This window comes from Hemiscyllium ocellatum, chromosome 2, assembly GCF_020745735.1.
Source record: "Hemiscyllium ocellatum isolate sHemOce1 chromosome 2, sHemOce1.pat.X.cur, whole genome shotgun sequence".
Classification (NCBI taxonomy): Eukaryota; Metazoa; Chordata; class Chondrichthyes; order Orectolobiformes; family Hemiscylliidae; genus Hemiscyllium; species Hemiscyllium ocellatum.
The window spans coordinates 11,400,480-11,420,389 of record NC_083402.1 but is presented as its reverse complement, the minus strand read 5'-3'; the positions used below and the strand labels follow the sequence as shown (position 1 = coordinate 11,420,389).

The window sequence follows — 19,910 nt, the reverse complement described above, 5'->3', positions numbered from 1 at the left end:
AGCGAAAAAAAACTGCTGGGAAAATGAAGAGACCTTATGGCTGACAAAATCCTAGGATCAGGTGGGTGCCTTCTAAGGTCATAAAAGAGGTGTGCATTGATAGTAGAGATAATAGTTACTTTTTTTCAAAATTCCACAGACTCTGGAAAGGTCCCAGAAAATAGCAATAACTCCTTTATTTGAGAAAGGAAGAAATCACAGGGCTATAACTCAGTTAGCCTAACATGCACTTGAGGGAAATCCTGGAATTCATTCATGAGAAAGTTCTAACATGTTACTCAAAGCCACAATGGAAGCAGAGTCAACATACTTTTGTGAGAGGGAAATTGGGTTTAACTAGTTTATTAGATCATAGCTTAGTAGTACAGGACTTCAGTATTGTCATAAAAAGAGATCTGCTGTGGGGCTTTTTAATCTCTCACTCATCAGTACAAAATCCTAAGAATATCAAATGTCAAAGGGAATAACAATTTATAACAAGTTACTAAGTTTGCAGATGACACCAAAATTGGAGGTGTAGTGGACAGCGAAGGGAGTTACCTCAGATTACAACACGATCTGGACCAGATGGGCCAATGGACTGAGAAGTGGCAGATGGAGTTTAATTCCAATAAATGCGAGGTGCCGCATTTTGGGAAAGCAAATCTTAGCAGGACTTATACACTTAATGGTAAGGTCCTAGGGTGTGTTGCTGAACAAAGAGACCTTGGAGTGCAGTTCACAGCTCCTTGAAAGTGGAGTCGCAGGTAGATGGGATAGTGAAGAAGATGTTTGGTATGCTTTCTTTTATTGATCAGAGTGTTGAGTACAGGAGTTGGGAGGTCATGTTGCAGCTGTACAGGACATTGGTTAGGCCACTGTTGGAATATTGTGTGCAATTCTGGTCTCCTACCTGTCGGAAAGATGGTGTGAAACTTGAAAGGGTTCAGAAAAGATTTACAAGGATGTTACCAGGGTTGGAGGATCTACGCTATAGGGAGAGGCTGAACAGGCCGGGGCTGTTTTCCCTGGAGTGTCGGAGGCTGAGGGGTGACCTTATAGAGGTTTACAAAATTATGAGGGGCATGGATAGGATAAATAGGCAAAGTCTTTTCTCTGGGGTCGGGGAGTCCAGAACTAGAAGACATAGGTTTCGGGTGAGAGGGGAAAGATATAAAAGAGACCTAAGGGGCAACTTTTTCATGCAGAGGGTGGTACGTGTATGGAATGAGTTGCCAGAGGCTGATACAGTTGCAACATTTAAGAGGCATTTGGATGCGTATATGAATAGGAAGGGTTTGGAGGGATATGGGCTGGGTGCTTGCGGGTGGGACTAGATTGGGTTGGGGTATCTGGTCGGTTGGACCGAAGGGTCTGTTTCCATGCTGTACATCTCTATGACTCTATGACATTATACCATTGATCGGTTGGCAAATAGACTCTGATAGTGGCATTGCCTTGGAAGTACCAGGATGTTTCATAGACGGATATTCATGTCTTGAATTAGGTTGCAAAAGACTATCTAAGCTTTATAAGGATTTTATTGTCAATCTACAGTCTAGCACAAAAATCAGATTTTACCTTTCCCCACCCAGACGTCTGCTCACCATTAGTGGAGAACTAAAATCATGATAATTTCTAATCAACCTGTTCAGGGGTGTAATGACATGTTTCAGGAGCAGGTGGTATATGAACCCTAGCTCAGAGGTAGAGACACTACAACTACTTCACAAGAGAGCCAGCAGAACTGAGATCATTGTTTTAAAAAATCCATGTTCCCAATTAAGCAGTTAACAATTAATAAACACTATTCACAGTGCAACAATAATAAAAATAGAAGAGGATAGGAAAAGAGGGAAGGAACTAAATTAAAACGAAGTTGGAGGAGGTGGCAGAATAAAGATCATTTTCTAAGAATCAATGACATTGCTGTGGGCCTGGAGCCACACATCTGCCAAACTAGGTAAGGATGATGCATCTCCCTCTCAAAAGGACAGTGAACCAGAAGTGTTCCCACAACGATAGATACATGCTCCCCATTTGTTAAAGTTGCACATAATGGAATTGTAAGCAAACTCAAAATTTCAGAAGAATAAGAGGGAATGTGATGGTATGGATCTAAAATTCATCTAAACTACAAAAGGTGGTATGCAGAGCCCAGACCATCGCAGAAGCCAACCTTCCATCCATTTACATGGCTCACTGCCGCAGAAAGGCTGCCAACATCATCAAAGACCCATTGCAAACCATTAATGATCTCCCACAACCTCTTCTATCAGGCAGAAGATACGAAAGCCTGAACACACATAACAGGAACAGCTTCTTCCCCCTGGCTGTTATTAGACTGATGAATGGACATTTTAGCCTCAAATAATGCTGATCTTGCTAATGTTGATCTTGTCTAGCGCACTCCCTGTGCAGTGTAACCTGTATGCCTCTGTCTAAGTCTTTTTGATCTGTATATCCTTGCATTCTATAATTTGCCTGTACTGCTCATAAACAAAGCTTTTCACTGTACTTTGGTACACATGACAATAAATAAAATCAATCAAAATTGACTAAGGTTCAGAAAGCAGGTGTAATGAAAGGCCTATGCCCAAAACATCGACTCTCCTGCTCCTCGGATACTGCCTGACCTGCTGTGCTTTTCAAGTGCCACACTTTTCTGCAGTCCTCACTTTCTCTTTAGCTATGCAAAGATTTTTCTCTGGGATTGGTTCTAAGAGTATGCTCCTTTGATTTTTAAGGATCAAGTATCACTGGCAAAAGTTATTTACCGCCCATCCCTAATTACCCAAATAGCGAAGGAGGCAATTAGGACTTGACCCTTTTGTTGTTATTGTTCTGAAATTGAGAGTGCATTACAAAATTCAAAGTCCTCAAATGTCAAAACACTCACAAATGTATTAAAGAAAGATAAAAATAATTATAGACTTCAGAAGACAAAAGCTGATGGTGAAATGGCAGACTCATCACAAATTTAACAAAGAGAAGTGTGATGATGCATTATGACAGGAAGAATGAGGAGACACAAAGTAAAGCTAAATGGTACGACTTAAAAGCAGATGTAAGAACAGAGAAAATTAGAGAAGCATGTAACCAAATCTTTGGAGGTGATAGGAAAAGTTACAATATATAGAATCCTTGGCTTTATTAAAAGTAGTATAAAATGATAGGTAAAACAGCAGCAGGGAAATAGTGGCATGAAGTGTTTTTATACTCAATAAAAATATAATGATGTGGAATGTAGTACCTAAAGGGGTTATGGAAGATGATTAAATAGTAACTTTCAAAACAGAATTTGAAGGAAAGAATTCAGGACTTTTGGGAAAGAGGAGATTAATAGATAAAGACCTAGCACAAGTGCAATGGACCTAAACACCTCTTTATATACTGTATCATTCATGATTCCAGTATTACCATATCCTTGATATTTCAGTTCTTGCAACAGTATTGTGATTATGTGACTTGGTAATTAACAAAATAGCTCTACTTTCCTATAAAGTGGCTAAACTGCAAGTGTTGGTATCCAATAACAATTGTCTGTCTTTACCCTCTCCTGAATTTACTCAATCGGTTCAGAATCCTCCCATTATTGCGAGATGATTCCACTAGAGGCCACTGTTTGTTAACCTCCATTACTTATTTCCTATAAGTCACACCCATAAATTAACTTTACAATACTCAAAATTAAGGGCAACTGTTTATATTTAGGAATTTTATATAGCAACACAATTTTTGATTTCCTTATTGTTAGTACAAAACACATTGTAAAGATACAGTGCCTTTTAAAAACAGAAGACAACCTATGAAAAAGATCAATACCTCCAAGATATGACACAAGAACAGGAGCAAACCATTCAACCCATCAAGTCTTCCCATCAATCTATTAGATACTGGCTGATCTTCTATCTCAATGTCACTTTCCCTCATTATCTCTGTATCCTTTGAAGTCATTTGCCTGTTCAAATCTATTGATTTCTGTCTTGAATGAGCTTCCACAGCCCTTGGGATAGAAAGATCCAAAGATTCACCATTCTCTGTGTAAAGAAATACCTCCTCTCAGTTTTAAATTACTTACCCCTTATCCTAAGAGTATTTCCTGATTTTAGACTCACCAGGTAAACATCCAATCTATGTCCAAGCTTTCTTTGTAAGAATAGTGTAAATTTCAGTGAAATTACCTCTCATTCTTTGAAACTCTAGGGAACTTGAACCTACAGTCTCTCCTCATATGACAATATCCCCATCCTGGGATTAATGAGATGAACCTCTGTTGCATTTCTTTGTGATAAGTATTTCACTCCTTAACTAAGGAATTCAAGAGCAGGGTGCACAATTTAAAATTAAGAGATACCACAGGGGTCCAACAGCAGGAGAATTTTTTTCAAAAATTTAGTAGGTTATGGACTTTTGGAATTCTCTACATCAGATGGCAGTGAATGCCCAATCTTTGAGTATGCTTATTATAAAGATTGTTATATTTCTGATCATCCATGACATACAGGGTTATGGGGATGGAAGAAGAGTCTTGAAGTGTCCCATCAGCCATGTAACAGAAATAGGCTCAGCAGGCTGAACAACGTACTCTAGTTGCTATGTTCTTCCAATCTGGAGTTTTATCTCGTCAAAGTTCTACACAATTGCATTAATGCATCTTTAATCCTGTACTCAAATTTCCTTGTGATGAAGGCCAACAAATCATTTGCACTGTTAGCTCTTAGAGACTCATGAACAAAGAAACTTGGTTCCCTTTGGACATTTGTCCTTCTGAACAAGACACCAAGACCAAAGATGGTAAAATTATAAAATAAAGATCAGGTGATGCGAGGTTAGACTTTTACACACCTGAGCATTGCAAAGGAAGTGAAGACCAAGAAAGGATTGAGATTTTTGTATTATGACATGCTGTGAAGAAATGAACTGTGAACCTTGGTTTCTAGGCAACTAAGGCAAAAGCAGTAGAACTGATAGTTGTGTGATCTTACAAATTCAGATGAGAAGATTACAAGTGGATGTTAAAAATTCCATAGTACTATTTGGAGAATATCCGAAAGCCTGCCTGGTGTCTTGGCCCCCAAGATCAGTGTCACCAAAAGCAAACCAATCAACTCATCACTGTTTCACTGATATTGCTGATGTCAAATAACAATTATATTTGACAACATATTTCATGTGAAATACTAATCAATTTTGACAAGGCAATTAGGTACTTTATAAGTGCAGAGCAGTCTTAACCAAAGGCCACTCATGTATTGAATAAATAAAATAAAATGTAGTGAAATTATCAGAGGGATAGGAAGTATTTCACTTTAGCCACAACATCAACATATAGTTAACAAAAACACTGCCAAATGGAGTATTTTTAACTTTTTTTCCAAAAATATTAATTCAAATAATGCCATGTTTTATCTCATTCCAATCCAAAGCGCTATTGCGATCTGCTCTGGGTCACTGGTCATAGCATCAGAAGCTTAGGGGATAAGTACTGATGGAGTGAGCAATATGTGGGGTGTTCTACAAAAGAAGGCCATATTCTTACATTTTCATAATCATCATCATCACTCTCAGTTACATGGCTCCGTGATGGCTGCGATTGAGACCTTAGGCGTGGAACCAGCTTTTCAGTTTCAGCAGACCGAAAACTTCGTCCTTCAGGAGATGAGCGGCTAGAAGAAATAATGTTTTATTTGCTCTTGTCCTTATATATTAACTATACATTTTTCTCATATTCTAAGGTAGCAATGTACAATATGACTCATTCAATCTTAAATATTGTGTATACCATTATAAAAATGTGCAGTGCATAAAATGATGAGCAAGGACCAGAATATGTTGTATAAATGTGGTGGAGCTAACGTGGCCCTGCAATTTTCAAGAAATAGTGCTATAGCCTTATCTTGCTGGGAGACTCAGCATTGAATTACGTGGAATGGCATGCAATTCCTGTACTTGCACAATGTATTATGATTCCTGATGAAGGGCTTATGCCAGAAACGTTGATTCTCCTGCCCCTCGGATACTGCCTGACCTCCTGCGCTTTTCTAGCGCCATACTTTTCGACTCTGACCTCCAGCATCTGCAGCCCTCACTTTCTGCTAGCATAATGTATGCCCACTAAACAGGCCAAAAATGTTAAGTTACGTCTGAACCCTTTTAAATTGTTGCAAATGAACAGAGCAGTGAATATGGGTTAAGGACAGTTTTTTTTCACTATGGTGAGAAGAGACCATTTGAACATAGAACATAGAACAATACAGCACAGAACAGGCCCTTCGGCCCACGATGTTGTGCCGAACATCTATCCTAGATTAAGCACCCATCCATGTACCTATCCAATTGCCGCTTAAAGGTCGCCAATGATTCTGACTCTACCACTCCCACGGGCAGCGCATTCCATGCCCCCACCACTCTCTGGGTAAAGAACCCACCCCTGACATCTCCCCTATACCTTCCACCCTTCACCTTAAATTTATGTCCCCTTGTAACACTCTGTTGTACCCGGGGAAAAAGTTTCTGACTGTCTACTCTATCTATTCCTCTGATCATCTTATAAACCTCTATCAAGTCACCCCTCATCCTTCGCCATTCCAACGAGAAAAGGCCGAGAACTCTCAACCTATCCTCGTACGACCTATTCTCCATTCCAGGCAACATACTGGTAAATCTTCTCTGCACCCTCTCCAAAGCTTCCACATCTTTCCTAAAGTGAGGCGACCAGAACTGCACACAGTACTCCAAATGTGGCCTAACCAAAGTCCTGTACAGCTGCAACATCACTTCACGACTCTTGAATTCAATCCCTCTGCTAATGAATGCTAATACACCATAGGCCTTCTTACAAGCTCTATCCACCTGAGTGGCAACTTTCAAAGATCTATGTACATAGACCCCTCTGTTCCTCCACCTGACTAAGAACCCTACCGTTAACCCTGTATTCCGCATTCTTATTTGTTCTTCCAAAATGGACAACCTCACACTTGGCAGGGTTGAACTCCATCTGCCACTCCTCAACCCAGCTCTGCATCATATCTAAGTCCCTTTGCAGCCGACAACAGCCCTCCTCACTGTCCACAACTCCACCAATCTTCGTATCATCTGCAAATTTACTGACCCACCCTTCGACTCCCTCATCCAAGTCATTAATAAAAATTACAAACAGCAGAGGACCCAGAACTGATCCCTGCGGAACTCCACTTTTAACTGGGCTCTAGGCTGAATATTTACCATCTACCACCACTCTCTGACTTCGACCGGTTATCCAGTTTTCTATCCAATTGGCCAAATTTCCCTCTATCCCATGCCCCCTGACTTTCCGCATAAGCCTACCATGGGGAACCTTATCAAATGCCTTACTAAAATCCATGTACACTACATCCACTGCTCTACCCTCATCCACATGCTTGGTCACCTCCTAGATTTGGATTCAGTTCAAGAAAAATTTGGATATTGGCTGAAGGGAATTATTTTAAAATTTCAGAAGACATCAAGATAGCAGCTATCTTGGCTGCAAATAGATATTAATAGGATGAAGGATAAGGTTGAAAATGTGTTGCTGGAAAAGTGCAGCAGGTCAGACTGAACTGGTCTTCACTCTGAACAACTTCTCTTTCCAATCCTCCCACTTCCTCCAAACCAAAGGAGTAGCCATGGGCACCCACATGGGCCCCAGCTATGCCTGCCTCTTCGTAGGATATGTGGAACAGTCCATCTTCCGCAGCTACACTGGCACCACCCCCCACCTTTTCCTCCGCTACATCGATGACTGTATCGGCGCTGCCTTGTGCTCCCACGAGGAGGTTGAACAGTTCATCCACTTTACCAACACCTTCCACCCCGACCTCAAAAAAAACCTCCCTAAAGGATAAGGTTACAAGGTAAAAGATATATATCAGTGTCTCTCTATGAGACATTCATTTTCATTTCGTGAAAATGTTGCATTCTATAAATGTAAGTTGCTGTTTGACACTGTGCCAGAGGAGAGAGACTTTTAGCCAAAGTCTCTCAAGTTGTAGCAGAAAGGGGTTAAAGTAGTTCTAGACTTATTATAAACAGTACAGACTATAGATGCAAACAGGTAATAAATCTGTGCAGAATCTCACTAAACTGTCAACTGTAGTCTCCATTATTACATTCCAAACTAAAGGAAGATTATTGAGTCTACAGATAGGGTACAATGCAGATTCATGAGGATGCTGTCTGAAATTGGGAAATATAAATACAAAGAAAGATTTCAGCTGATGACAGAGAAGCAATAAGTGGGAAAAATCTACTTGATTTCCCTTATCAATCTACATGTTGCAGATACATCAATCCATGACAGTATTGGTAGGACACATTGGTAGGATAACCATCACACTGTAAGTTTAATATTTATTCCACAACAATCTTTCTTTGTGTAAGATATGCACTTTAACTAATGCAAAGGTTTTTTTTTTCCCTGATTTCTATTGACACCATGTTTGCTAGGGGTCCACGATGCCATACTGGGTCAAATATTGCTCTAGGGCAGTGTCACCCCACCTCAAGTTTGGTTTTTTGCCCATGTTTGGCTGAAATAGGGTCAGGTGTTGAGTGGTCGTGGCAGAACTGAAACTAAGCACCAATGAGCAGGGTATTCCTTTGCAAACATCGTTTGATAGCACTGTTGATAATCCCACTTTACTTAGAGTCATAGAGATGTACAGCATGGAAACAGACCATGGATGGTCCAACTCGTCCATGCCGACCAGTTACCCTAACCTAATCTAGTCCCATTTGCCGGCACTTAGCCCATATCCCTCTAATCCCTTCCTATTCATATACACACCCAGATACCTTTTAAATGCTGTAATTGCACCGTCCTCCACCACTTCCTCTGGCAACTCATTCCACACACGCACCACCCTCTGCATGAAAACGTTGCCCCTTAGCTCCCTTTTATATCTTTCCCCTCTCACCCTGAACTTATGCCCTCTAGCTCTGGACTCCTCCGCCCTAGGAAAAACACCTTGTCTATTTATCGTATCCATGCCCTTCATGATTTTATAAACCTCTGTAAAGTGTCCCCTCAGCTTTCAACACTCCAGGGAAAACAGCCCAGCTAATTCAGCCTCTTCCCCTATAGCTCGAATCCTCTTTACTGAACCCTTTCAAGTTTTACAAAATCCTTCCAATAGGCTGGAGTGTAGACCAATAGAGTAGTCATTGGCCTAATTGGATTTGTCTTGCTTTTTGTGTACACAACATACCTGAGCAATTTTCCACATTAATTTAAAAAAAAACCCAAAGAACTGCAGATGCTGAAAATCAGAGGCAGTAGAGTTAACGTTACTCTCTCTCCACAGATGCTACAAGACCTGCTAAGTTTTTCCAGCTATTTCTGTTTTTGCTTCCATCATAAGTAAAGTGGGACTATCAACAGTGCTATCAAAGCAATGTTTGCAAAGAAGTAACTTGCTCATTGGTGCTTGGTTTCAATTGTGCCAGGACCACTCAGCACCTGACCTTATTTCAGATTTTGACCAAACATGAACGATGAAGCTAAACTGGAGGTGACACTGCCCTAGAGCAGAGTTAATGTTTTGGGTCAAGTGGTTCTTCTTCAGAACTATCTGTAGCTTGGAAAAGGTTGGTTTGTATGCTGACAGTGGGGTGAGGGAAGTGGGGGAAGCAGGGGGTGTGGTGAAGGTGTAAAGGAAAGGTGGAAATGAAGCCCAAACAGAGAAAAAAGCAAACAGGCAAACAAAGGAATGGGTAAAGGTTAGCAGGGAAAATAAATAGCTGCTAATGGAGATAATTAGTGATTGACAATGGGTTGTTTATAGGAGCAGTGTATGTGATGACAAGGCCTGGTGTGTGGGGTTTGGGGTAAGGACATGGGAGAAGGTGCTCAGGCCCTAATATTATCCAACTCAATATGGAGTCCTGAAGGCTGCAGGATTCCCAAGCAGAAAATGAGATGCTCTTCTTCCAGCTTGCGCTGAGCTTTGTTGGGGCACTGCAGGAAGCCTGAAAAAAGGAATGGTGTTCTGTCTCCTTCTAAACTGACTGCACTCCATGCTCTCAGATCTAACCCTGACTTTGTAAGCAAGCCTGTCAACAAAGGTGATGCTGTTGATGTCTGGCACACTCAGCGGAGGCTAAGCATCAGCTCTCAGACACTTCCTCCTATCTCCTCAGACCATGACCAGATTATTAAACACCAGGCTATTATGTCCACAACATACTAACCTTATTTCATGTGGTGATCTCCCTCCACTGCCTCAAACTCAGTCTCCCAACCCTATACAGGCCACTTCCACCTTCTTCCCAATATCCATAAACAGATCTCCCAGGGCAGACCCATTATTTCTGGCTGCTCCTGCCCCACAGAACTCAGCTTTTCCTACCTCAACTTGTTTATTTCCTTTCCTTGCCCAGTCCTTCCCAACATAGATCTACAATTCTTCTGATGCTTTATGTCAGTTTCAGAATTTCCAGTTTGTGGGCTCCAGCCGTCTCCTCTTCCCACGGAGATATTACCCCTTTCCACATCCATTCTCCAATAGAATCTTCTCTACTTTGACCTGGAAAAAAGGCCTGAAATGACCCCATCTACCACGAGCACTCTCCTCCCCATGGCCTGCTCATGCTCACTTCAAATAGTCCTCCTTGAAGTCCTCGCACTTTCTTCAGATCAAAGATGTAGCCGTGAGTACTCACATGAGTCTCAGTTATGTTTGTCTCTTTGTGGTGTACACGGAACATTCCTTGTTCCAATCCTACTTTGGACCCCACGTACAACTCTTTCTCCAGTACATTGATGACATCAACAGTGCTGCTTCCCTCTCTCATAAAGTCATAGCCCACACAACATGGAAACAGACCCTTAGATCCAACTTGTCTATGCCAATCAAAATTCCCAAAATAAACTCATCCTATTTACCTCTGTTTGCCCCATATCTTTTCTATTCATGTACCTGCCCAAATTTCTTTTAAATACTATAATGCAACTTGCATCTACCACTTCCTCTGGCAGCTCATTCCATATACAAACCACCCTCTGTGTGAAAAAGTTGTCCCTCAGGTCCCTTTTAAATATTTCTCCTTTCACCTTAAAATTATGCCCTCTAGTTTTGAATCCCCATCCTAGGGAAAAGACCTTTGCTATGGAAATAGTAGATGCAGATACAGTTACAACATTTGAAAGACTTTTGGACAAGTACATGAATAGGAAAGGTTCAGAGGGACGTGGGACAAATGCAGGTCAGTGGGACTAGTTTAGTTTTGGAAACTTGGTTGGCATTGACAAATTGGACCAATTGTTTCCATACTGTATGACTCTCTAACTGTATAGCGACATGACAGCAGGTGACCAGAGTTGGGAACTCAACTTTAAGGGTATTCAATATTTAACATCAACAAGGGAAAGATGATGGAGTTGTATTGCTGTTTGATGGGGAAATTAATGCAATTGTTTGGAAGAATATTGGTTCTAATGATACCGATTCTGCATGGATAGACCTGAGAAACACCAAAAACTTTATAGGTGCTTGTATATGGACCCCTAAACTACAGGAGTAATATTGGGAATGGCATTAAATAGGAACTTGGAGATGCTCAAACAGATTCCTGATGAAGGGCTTATGCTCGAAACGTCGAATTCTCTATTCCTGAGATGCTGCCTGGCCTGCTGTGCTTTGACCAGCAACACATTTGCAGCTGTGATCTCCAGCATCTGCAGACCTCATTTTTTACTCGATGCTCAAATAAAGGCAATCTGTAATTATGGGTGACTTTAATCCGTGTATAGATTGGGAAACGAGGGAAGAGATTGCTTTGGTGATCATCCTTGCATCCTCACTGTCCACTGGAGTAGTACCATATGATTGGAGAGTGGCAAAAGTTATTCCTCAGGGAATGGGGGTAATCCTGGGAATTACAGACCAGTCAGTCTTACATTGGTGGTGAGCAAATTATTCTGAGAGACAGAGTTGTAATAGATGTAAAGTACTCAGCCTGGAGCTCAGTGACCAGTGGTGTTTCGCAGGGATCAGTTCTGGGACCTCTGCTCTTTGTGATTTTTATAAATAGCTTGGATGAGGAAGTGAAGGATGGGTTAGTAAATTTGCTGATGACACAGAGGTTGGTGGAGTTATGGATACTGTAGACGGCTGTTGTAGGTTGCAATAGGACATTGTCATGATGCAGAGCTGGACTGAAAAGTGGCAGATGGAGTTCAACCTGGAAAAGTGTGAAGTGATTCACTTTAGAAGGTCAAATTTTAATGCAGATGACAGGGTAAAGGCAGGATTCTTGTCAGTGTGGAGGAACAGAGGGATCTTAGGATCACATCCATAGATCCCTCAAAGTTGCCACCCAAGTTGATAGGGTTGTTAAGGAGACTTATGGTGTGTTGGCTTTCATTAGCAGGGGGATTGAGTTTACAAGCCATGATGTTATGCTGCAGTTCTAGAAAGCTGTAGTCAGACCACACTTGGAATATTGTGTTCAGTTCTGGTCACCTCGTTATAGGAAGGATGTGGAAGTTTTCAAGAGGGTGCAGAGATTTACCAGGATGTCGCCTGGATTGGAGGGCGCATGATGGCTCAGTGGTTAGCACTGCTGCCTCATAGTGCCAGGGGCCTGGGTTCAGATCCAGCCTCAGGTGACTGTATATGGAGTTTGCACATTCTCCCGTGTCTGCGTGGGTTTCCTCCCACAATCCAAAGATGTGCAGGTTAGGTGAATTGGCCGTGCTAAAATGCCCATGTGTTCAGGAATTTGTAGGGTAGGTCCATTTGTAAGGGTTAACGTAGAGTAGTAGGGGAATGGGTCTGAGTGAGATACTGTTCAGAGGGTCAGTGTGGACTTGCTGAGCCAAAGGGCCTGTTTCCACACTGTAGAGAATCTAATTCTAAGAAAATTTGAGGGAGCTAGGGCTTTTCTCATTGGAGCAAAAAAGGATGAGAGGTGACTTGATAGAGGTGTACAAGATGTTGAGAGGCAGAGATAGAGTGGATAGCCAGAGATTTTTTTCCCAGGGTGGAAATGTCTATCGTAAGGGGGCATAATTTTAAGAAGTTGAAGGCAGGTTTAAGGGGGATGTCAGAGGTAGGTTCTTTATGCAGAGAGTGGTGGGTGCTTGGAACACACTGCCAGCATTGGTAGTCAAGTCAGATACAAGAGAGACATTTAAGTGACTCTTGGATAGGCACATGGATGATAGTAAAATGAAGGCTATGTAGGCTAGTTTGATCTTAGAGTAGGATAAAAGGTCAGCACAATATTGAGGGCCTAAGAGCCTGTACTGTACTCTACTGTTCTATGTTCTAAGTCAAATTAGGAACAATACTGTAGAGGAGGAATTCCTGGAGTGTATCTAAGATGTATGCAGTTTTGGTCCTAATCTGAGGAAGCTTGTTCTTACTATAAAGGGGGTGCACCTAGGATCTACCAGACTGATTATTGGGATAGCAGGACCGATGTAGAAGGAGAGGTTAAAGCAATTGGGATTATATTCGCTGGAGTTTAAAAAATAAGGGGGTGATTTTATAGAAACATGCAAGTTTTAACAGGTAGATCAGAAAGCATCCCAATGGCAGATGAGTCTAGAACCACAGGTCAAAGTCTCAGGATGGAGGTATAACACTTAAGACTGAGGTAAAGATAGATTTCTTTACCCAGAGAGTGTGCACCTGTGGAATTCACAACCACAGAAAATAGTTAAGGCAAAAAAGGAGTGATCGAGCACTTGACAAGAAGCAATTCAAAGGGTATGGGGAGAAGTGGGAATAGGCTATTGAGTTGGATTGTCATCCATGGTCATAATGAATGATGGAGCAAGCTCAAAGGGCTGAGTGGCTGATTCCTGCTCCTATTTCCTAAGTTTCTTTGACACTGCCCAGAACAGATTGGATTTTTGGATAAAAGGAAACATTTTAAAGGAATGTAGGAACATAGTGAGTAGGGTTTGTATAAGGATTTGTAGCTCAGGTATCAACAGGGAATGAAATGTCTGCAAATCAACTTCCCAGCTCAGTGAATATACACACAACTATGACACAGTGAGTAAGTTTCATTAAAATTCGTGCTCATATGAAGGGTAAATGCTAAAACAGTGGTGTTGCCAATTTACTTGAAATGTCAATTACATATCAATCATAACAATAATTTATAGCAAATCACTTACTGTAAGGGTTTTGGCAGTTTTGTATCATGTTGTTGAAAGTTAGGCTTAACAGCAGGAGGTAGTTGCTTGGTGAAAGCTGAAGTTCCTTTTGGCAGCAGTTCTGGTTTATATAGTTTAGGCTTGACCTGTACCAGTTCAGATGGAATTGGTGTAAACATGGGTTTGTTTGCTGGTAATGGAGGAGGGCTTGCATTCGATCCTTTGGGCAATGGTGCAGGAGGAGATCCAGCATTACATCCTTTTGTCGTGAGTATTGAAGGAGATGCAGTGCTTGGTTCTTTGCTCATAAATATTGTAGATTCAGCAGTAAATCCTTTATTGCCAGGGACTGGAGGAGGTGCAGCATTAGATCCTTTGTTCATTGGCACTGGATGAGGTACAGTGTTAGCTGCTTTGTTCATTAGTACTGGAGGAGGTACAGTGTTAGCTGCTTTGTTCATTAGTACTTGAGGAGGTACAGTGTTAGCTGCTTTGTTCATTGGTACTGGAGGAGGTACAGTGCCAGTTCCTTTGTTCATTGGCACTGGAGGAGGTACAGTGTTAGCTCCCTTATTCATTGGCACTGGAGGAGGTACAGTGCTCGTTCTCTTATTCATTGGTACTGGAGGAGGTACAGTGCTCGTTCTCTTATTCATTGGTACTGGAGGAGGTACAGTGACAGTTCCTTTGTTTATAGGCACTGGAAGAGGTACTGTGCCTAATGCTTTGCTCATGAGTGTGGAAGGAGATCCAGAATTATGTCCTTTGTAGAAGAGTACAGAAGGGGATACAACATCAAGTGATGTCTCTTTTCCAGCTGTATGTTGTAAATGCTTATTTAACTCCATTGCAAATTTGCTTTTCACTTTGATGTCAGAGTCTGTAGTTTCTGAGTATCTCCTGTGTTGCTCCTTTCCATTTGAAGTGGATTTTAAATGTACATTAGGGGGGTTTGGACAGCCTGGAGAAGCTTTGGGAGACAGACATTTGAACAATGCACTGGTTTCAGTTTTTGTAGAAGAAGGGGAAGGCAAATGATCCTGTGATGAACTTGATACACCTTCTTTAATAATGACCAACTCATGTGACATGCGTCTTTGTGTGGGTGGTGGCAGAGGAGGAAGTGGTTTTTTATTGCTCTTTTCTAGCTGACTTGGAGAATTCAACATAGGGCGAACACCTAAACACATTGGGAAGAGAAAAGTAATATTTCACTTCACCACAACTAAAAATCCAACTGAATTACCTCACATACAATTTTCAGATTTTTAATCGATGCCACCTATAATCTTTGCCACTTCTCCAACAAGAAATTAACTGATTCAATACATTCTACAACACTCTCGTATTTCTGATTGTTATGAAAATCTGTGTTCATTGAACCATTGGAGATTAGAATCCAATGTCACCATTTAGAAGACAATGCTGGGACAATCTAACAGCCATTATTTGCTATATAATTTGGAGATGCCAGTTTTGGACTGGGGTCGACAAAGTTAAAAATCGCACGACACCAGGTTATAGCTCAACAGAGTTATTCAGAGGCACTGGCTTTCAAAGGCTAGTACCTCCAAGTAAACCTGTTGGACTATAACCTGATGTTATGTGATTTTTAACTTAGCTATTGTTGGGATCCATTATTAAGGTTAGGCAGTGTAAGAAACTTTATTGTTAGGTAGTGCTCATGTAAGGTAGTATTAGCAAGTCTGGAAATTGTTAGCTTCACTAGACAACAGTAAGCCATTATGTTACACTAAGAACAGACTGAAACGCTGATGGCATAATGAGGCCCCAGGAAGGGTGAACAGATAACAGGACATTGAAACCGTGTCTAGATACACGTAGCTCAAACTGAGGTAATAGAACGTTATCAGGCGAGACCCAATCACATATGAAAATTCTGAGTTTTACCAAATAAGGATGTAGCACTGGGATGCGAGGGGCTAAAAGCTAGACAAAGAGAACAATAGATCAGAAGGCGCTTTCTCCAGTGAGCAGTAAACATCTCACTGTATTTTTTGTGTACGGCTCTCTCTCATTAAACCAGCTTATATTTTGAATCAGATCCAGTGTTTCTCTCCTTCAAACGAACACGGGGACTGTAGCTCCATCCTAACACTATGTAATAAAATTATTCATACTTCAAAATATAAAGCCATTGCTTAATGCATTTTGGGATATTTTTGAAGTATAGGAAAACATTAGATCAGATGATCAAAAGCTCGGTCAAAATAGTAGGTTTTCAGGAATGTCTTAAAGGAGAAAAGTGAATCAGAAAGAGGCAAAGAGATGTAGGGAGAGCATTCCTGAACTTCGGATCTGTGCAACTGAAGGTGTGGCCACCAATGGTGGAGTAATTATCTTTGGGAATTCACAAGAGGCCAGAAATAGAGGATGACAGAGATCTTGGTGGGTTGTGAAGGTGGAGAATATTACAAAGATAGGAAGGGGTGGGGTCGTAGAGGAATTTAACAGCAAGGATGAGAATTTTAAACCCTGATTTTACTTGACTAGAAGACAAATAGTGAGGACATGTACTATAGGGGAACAAGGCACACATGCTTGGATCTTAGAATCATACTATATGGGAGAAGCCCTTCGGCCCACTGAGTCTACACCAGCTTGCTTCTATAATTCCAAGGATTCTGAAAAGGTTCCTGATGGCTGAATGGTAGCTTCCACTATTTGAGAAGGGAAGGAGAGTAGAGATCAAAGACTTGTTAGGTTAATGTCAGTACTAAGGAAAATGTTAGAATCTACAGGTCATTCTGCTATAATGGGTGTTTCATCAATGCAAATTAGCTGTAATGCAATTGGCAAATAGAGGACGTTGTTTCTAAAGCAATAGCTTTTAGAACATGCACCACCAACACTTTAAGTGCTATTTTTATTGCATGATTTTTATCTAGCCCGGGGTTTCACAAGAATGTAATCATCACATTACAGAAGAACGACCTGTGATATAAAGCGAGTAACAAATGGTCATTTGGAAGAAATAGCAAAATTGGACAGAGTCAACATAGATTTACAAATGGCAAATCTTGTTTGAGAAGCTTGTTGGAACTTTGTGAGGAAGTCACTTGACATGCCAGAGGCCATGAAGAGAAATCCCAAACAAATACAATATTCTTTTCTATAATTTTTAGTTTAATTCAGTTTCCTTTAAAAATGAACGATGTTATTGGACTCATAAAATGATCATGTGATCATATTTTCAGAAACTTTTGAACTGTTCCACTCTGGTGATATTGGAGCGAAAGCTGACACAAAAGGAGTTAGACACTAGCTCTCTGCTTCCTGCCAGCTTTGGATAAAGGAGAGCCTCAAAACAATTTATGTTTTCACCAGCTGGGGGAGGCAAAGCTGCACTGCCAGCTTAACAACCTTCCAATTAGCCCACTGAGATGAACCATCAGTACTGAAATACCTGTCTTTGTCACATGACTGGAAACTGAATTGCTGATGTGTACATTTGTGGGGTTCGAAGTCAGTTGCTGCTGACCTGTAGGGGGCGAGCAGATTTCCATCTTTGTCTTGAAGTTGCTGGATGGAAAGTTGACTATGCTTTGCCTGCAAGAAGGATAGCTACTGAGTCCAGCTCACAAAGGAAACTATTATTAGACACTGCTGACCTTCAGAAAGTTATAACTTGTGAATTGATTTTTTTAGTACCTCTGGATTGAACAAAGCTTGTAATATTTAACATATTTCTTCTCCTGTCCTCTTTTATTTAATTCTCTGAGTGCATGTCTATGTGGAAGGAATATCAAAACTATTCCTCTACATTTTGAATGTTTTGTTAGTAAGTCTATCCTTGATTTCAGTTTAAAGGATTTTGCTGTAGGCCTATTTTGGAAATTGTAATCTGAAAACCAGGGGAATTGAAGATATATCCTACAGCCTACCTCAGTAAGTGACAAACATTAAAAAAGGAATAGAGTAAGTCAAACAATACCTCGCTGTCCTGGGCATAATTGTTGATTGTTATTAAAGCCCACCTGGTTCACTAATGTCCTTTAGGGAAGGAAATCTGTAATCCTTACCTGGTCTGGCCTATGCGTGACTCTGGGCAAATAGGGATGGGCAATGAATTCTGGCCAAACCAGCAATGTCCACATTTCATAAAGGAGTAAAAATAAAAATACCTTCTGATTCTACAGAGAGTCCATCTGGTCTCAGGTAGTCATCCTCCTCCTCTTCTTCCTCTTCCTCCTCCTCCTCATCAACTGCGTAATCTGAGTAAAACAAATAAAATCTGTAAGAATACATGACACAAAAGAGAAAACGGAGGAATATGAATTCTTTCAGGTACTGTGAATTCTGTTATGGACTAGGCCAGACCACTCAAAACATTCTTAAGCAGGCAGCCCAGACTATAACTTTGCAATTTGTATTGGTAAGTGTTTAGTGAAAATTACCTGGAGTAAATCAGCTAGATTGATTACCAGGTTTTAAAACACAAATATTTATTTCCAAAATTACACAAAAAACAGAATAAAGAAGCCCCAGAGAACTCAGTCTATCCACATGAGACTTAATTATGCTGTTCCAAATATACAGAACAGTACCAATAAGCAACCCCCCTGAAGAAAAACAGTGGAAATGGAGCAAATGTTCACAGATGAAGTTAGAAGGGCAGAAGGAGAGAGAGAGAGCCTGTTTCCATCCAGCTGAACTCCTAACGAGTTCCGGACTGAACTGCTCAGCTCGGGAGCTGACCACTCTCCTTTCATTATACAGGTCACTTCAAAAACATGACCACTTTGCCCTGAAGTCTCATCTAGGAGAAAGTGAGGACTGCAGATGCTGGAGATCAGAGCTGAAAAATGTGTTGCTAGAAAAGCGCAGAAGGGCTTATGCCCGAAACGTTGATTCTCCTGCTCCTTGGATGCTGCCTGACCTGCTGTGCTTTTCCAACAACACATTTTTTAGCTCTGAAGTCTCATCTGTTAACAGATAAACAAAAGGCCTCTTAATACCCTTTAATTTCGGAACCAAACCAGTCTATTCAGAACTGGGAGCTGTTTACAACCTCTCAGAAAAAAAAACCAAGGACACAGTATCCTTGAGAAAAGAAACAGCTTTTGGAAAAACGGGACCAGCTTTATGACAACTCTCATAATACCTTGCAATACTGCTATAAATACTCAATACAGAATATATATTCATCTGGAAGTCCTTATGCTCGAAACATTAACTCTCCTGCTCCTCAGATGCTGCCTGACCGGCTGTGCTTTTCCAGCACTACATCTTGACACAGAATATATTCATGCCTATTTACAATCCTGCCAAAAGAAGGACCAAAGTAAATCTCGTCTACCTCCTTACAGCATATAAACTCAGTTCACTGTACGCTCTATCCAAGAAAGGTAGAGCTTTTGGATGCTGCAAACAGTAATATCTAAAGCAGCTCAGGCATAATTCAATTATTGGATGTGAGGAATGTAATGAGTGATGAGATGAGATGAATGAAATCAGTAAAGAAACACTTTTGCTCCACAGGTTTTTCCCTGCTATCTTCTCAGCCTTTTATATACATGTACTACCAGATTCTCATCTCTTAACCCTCCATTGAGTATGGGTTATGATCAATTAATCACAGTGGCAGGTGACCCTTTAGATGTAAAATTAAAAGTTTTAAACTAAAGTCATGTTAAGACATAACTTGAGATATGGAAATGCAATTACTTTTAAAGCTTTGTGCATACTTTCCTACATTTATCATATCCTTTCCTCTTGTTCTGTACAATAATAGAGTCATAGAGATTTATAACATGGAAACAGACCCTTCAGTCCAACT

The 19,910-nt window shown here is 40.9% G+C and overlaps 1 protein-coding gene across 1 annotated transcript in view; it reads right to left on the bottom strand.

Moving 5' to 3' along the window:
- sh3bp2 (SH3-domain binding protein 2) overlaps positions 1–19,910 on the bottom strand; it is a 128,421-nt gene that overhangs the window by 10,865 nt on the left and 97,646 nt on the right. Inside the window, exons 8-10 of the mRNA XM_060842792.1 lie at positions 18,256–18,345; positions 14,132–15,290; positions 5,522–5,648 (exon numbers count right to left, since the gene is read on the bottom strand). Of these exons, the coding sequence (XP_060698775.1) occupies positions 5,522–5,648; positions 14,132–15,290; positions 18,256–18,345 (1,376 nt within the window). The remainder of the gene's footprint in view (positions 1–5,521; positions 5,649–14,131; positions 15,291–18,255; positions 18,346–19,910) is intronic.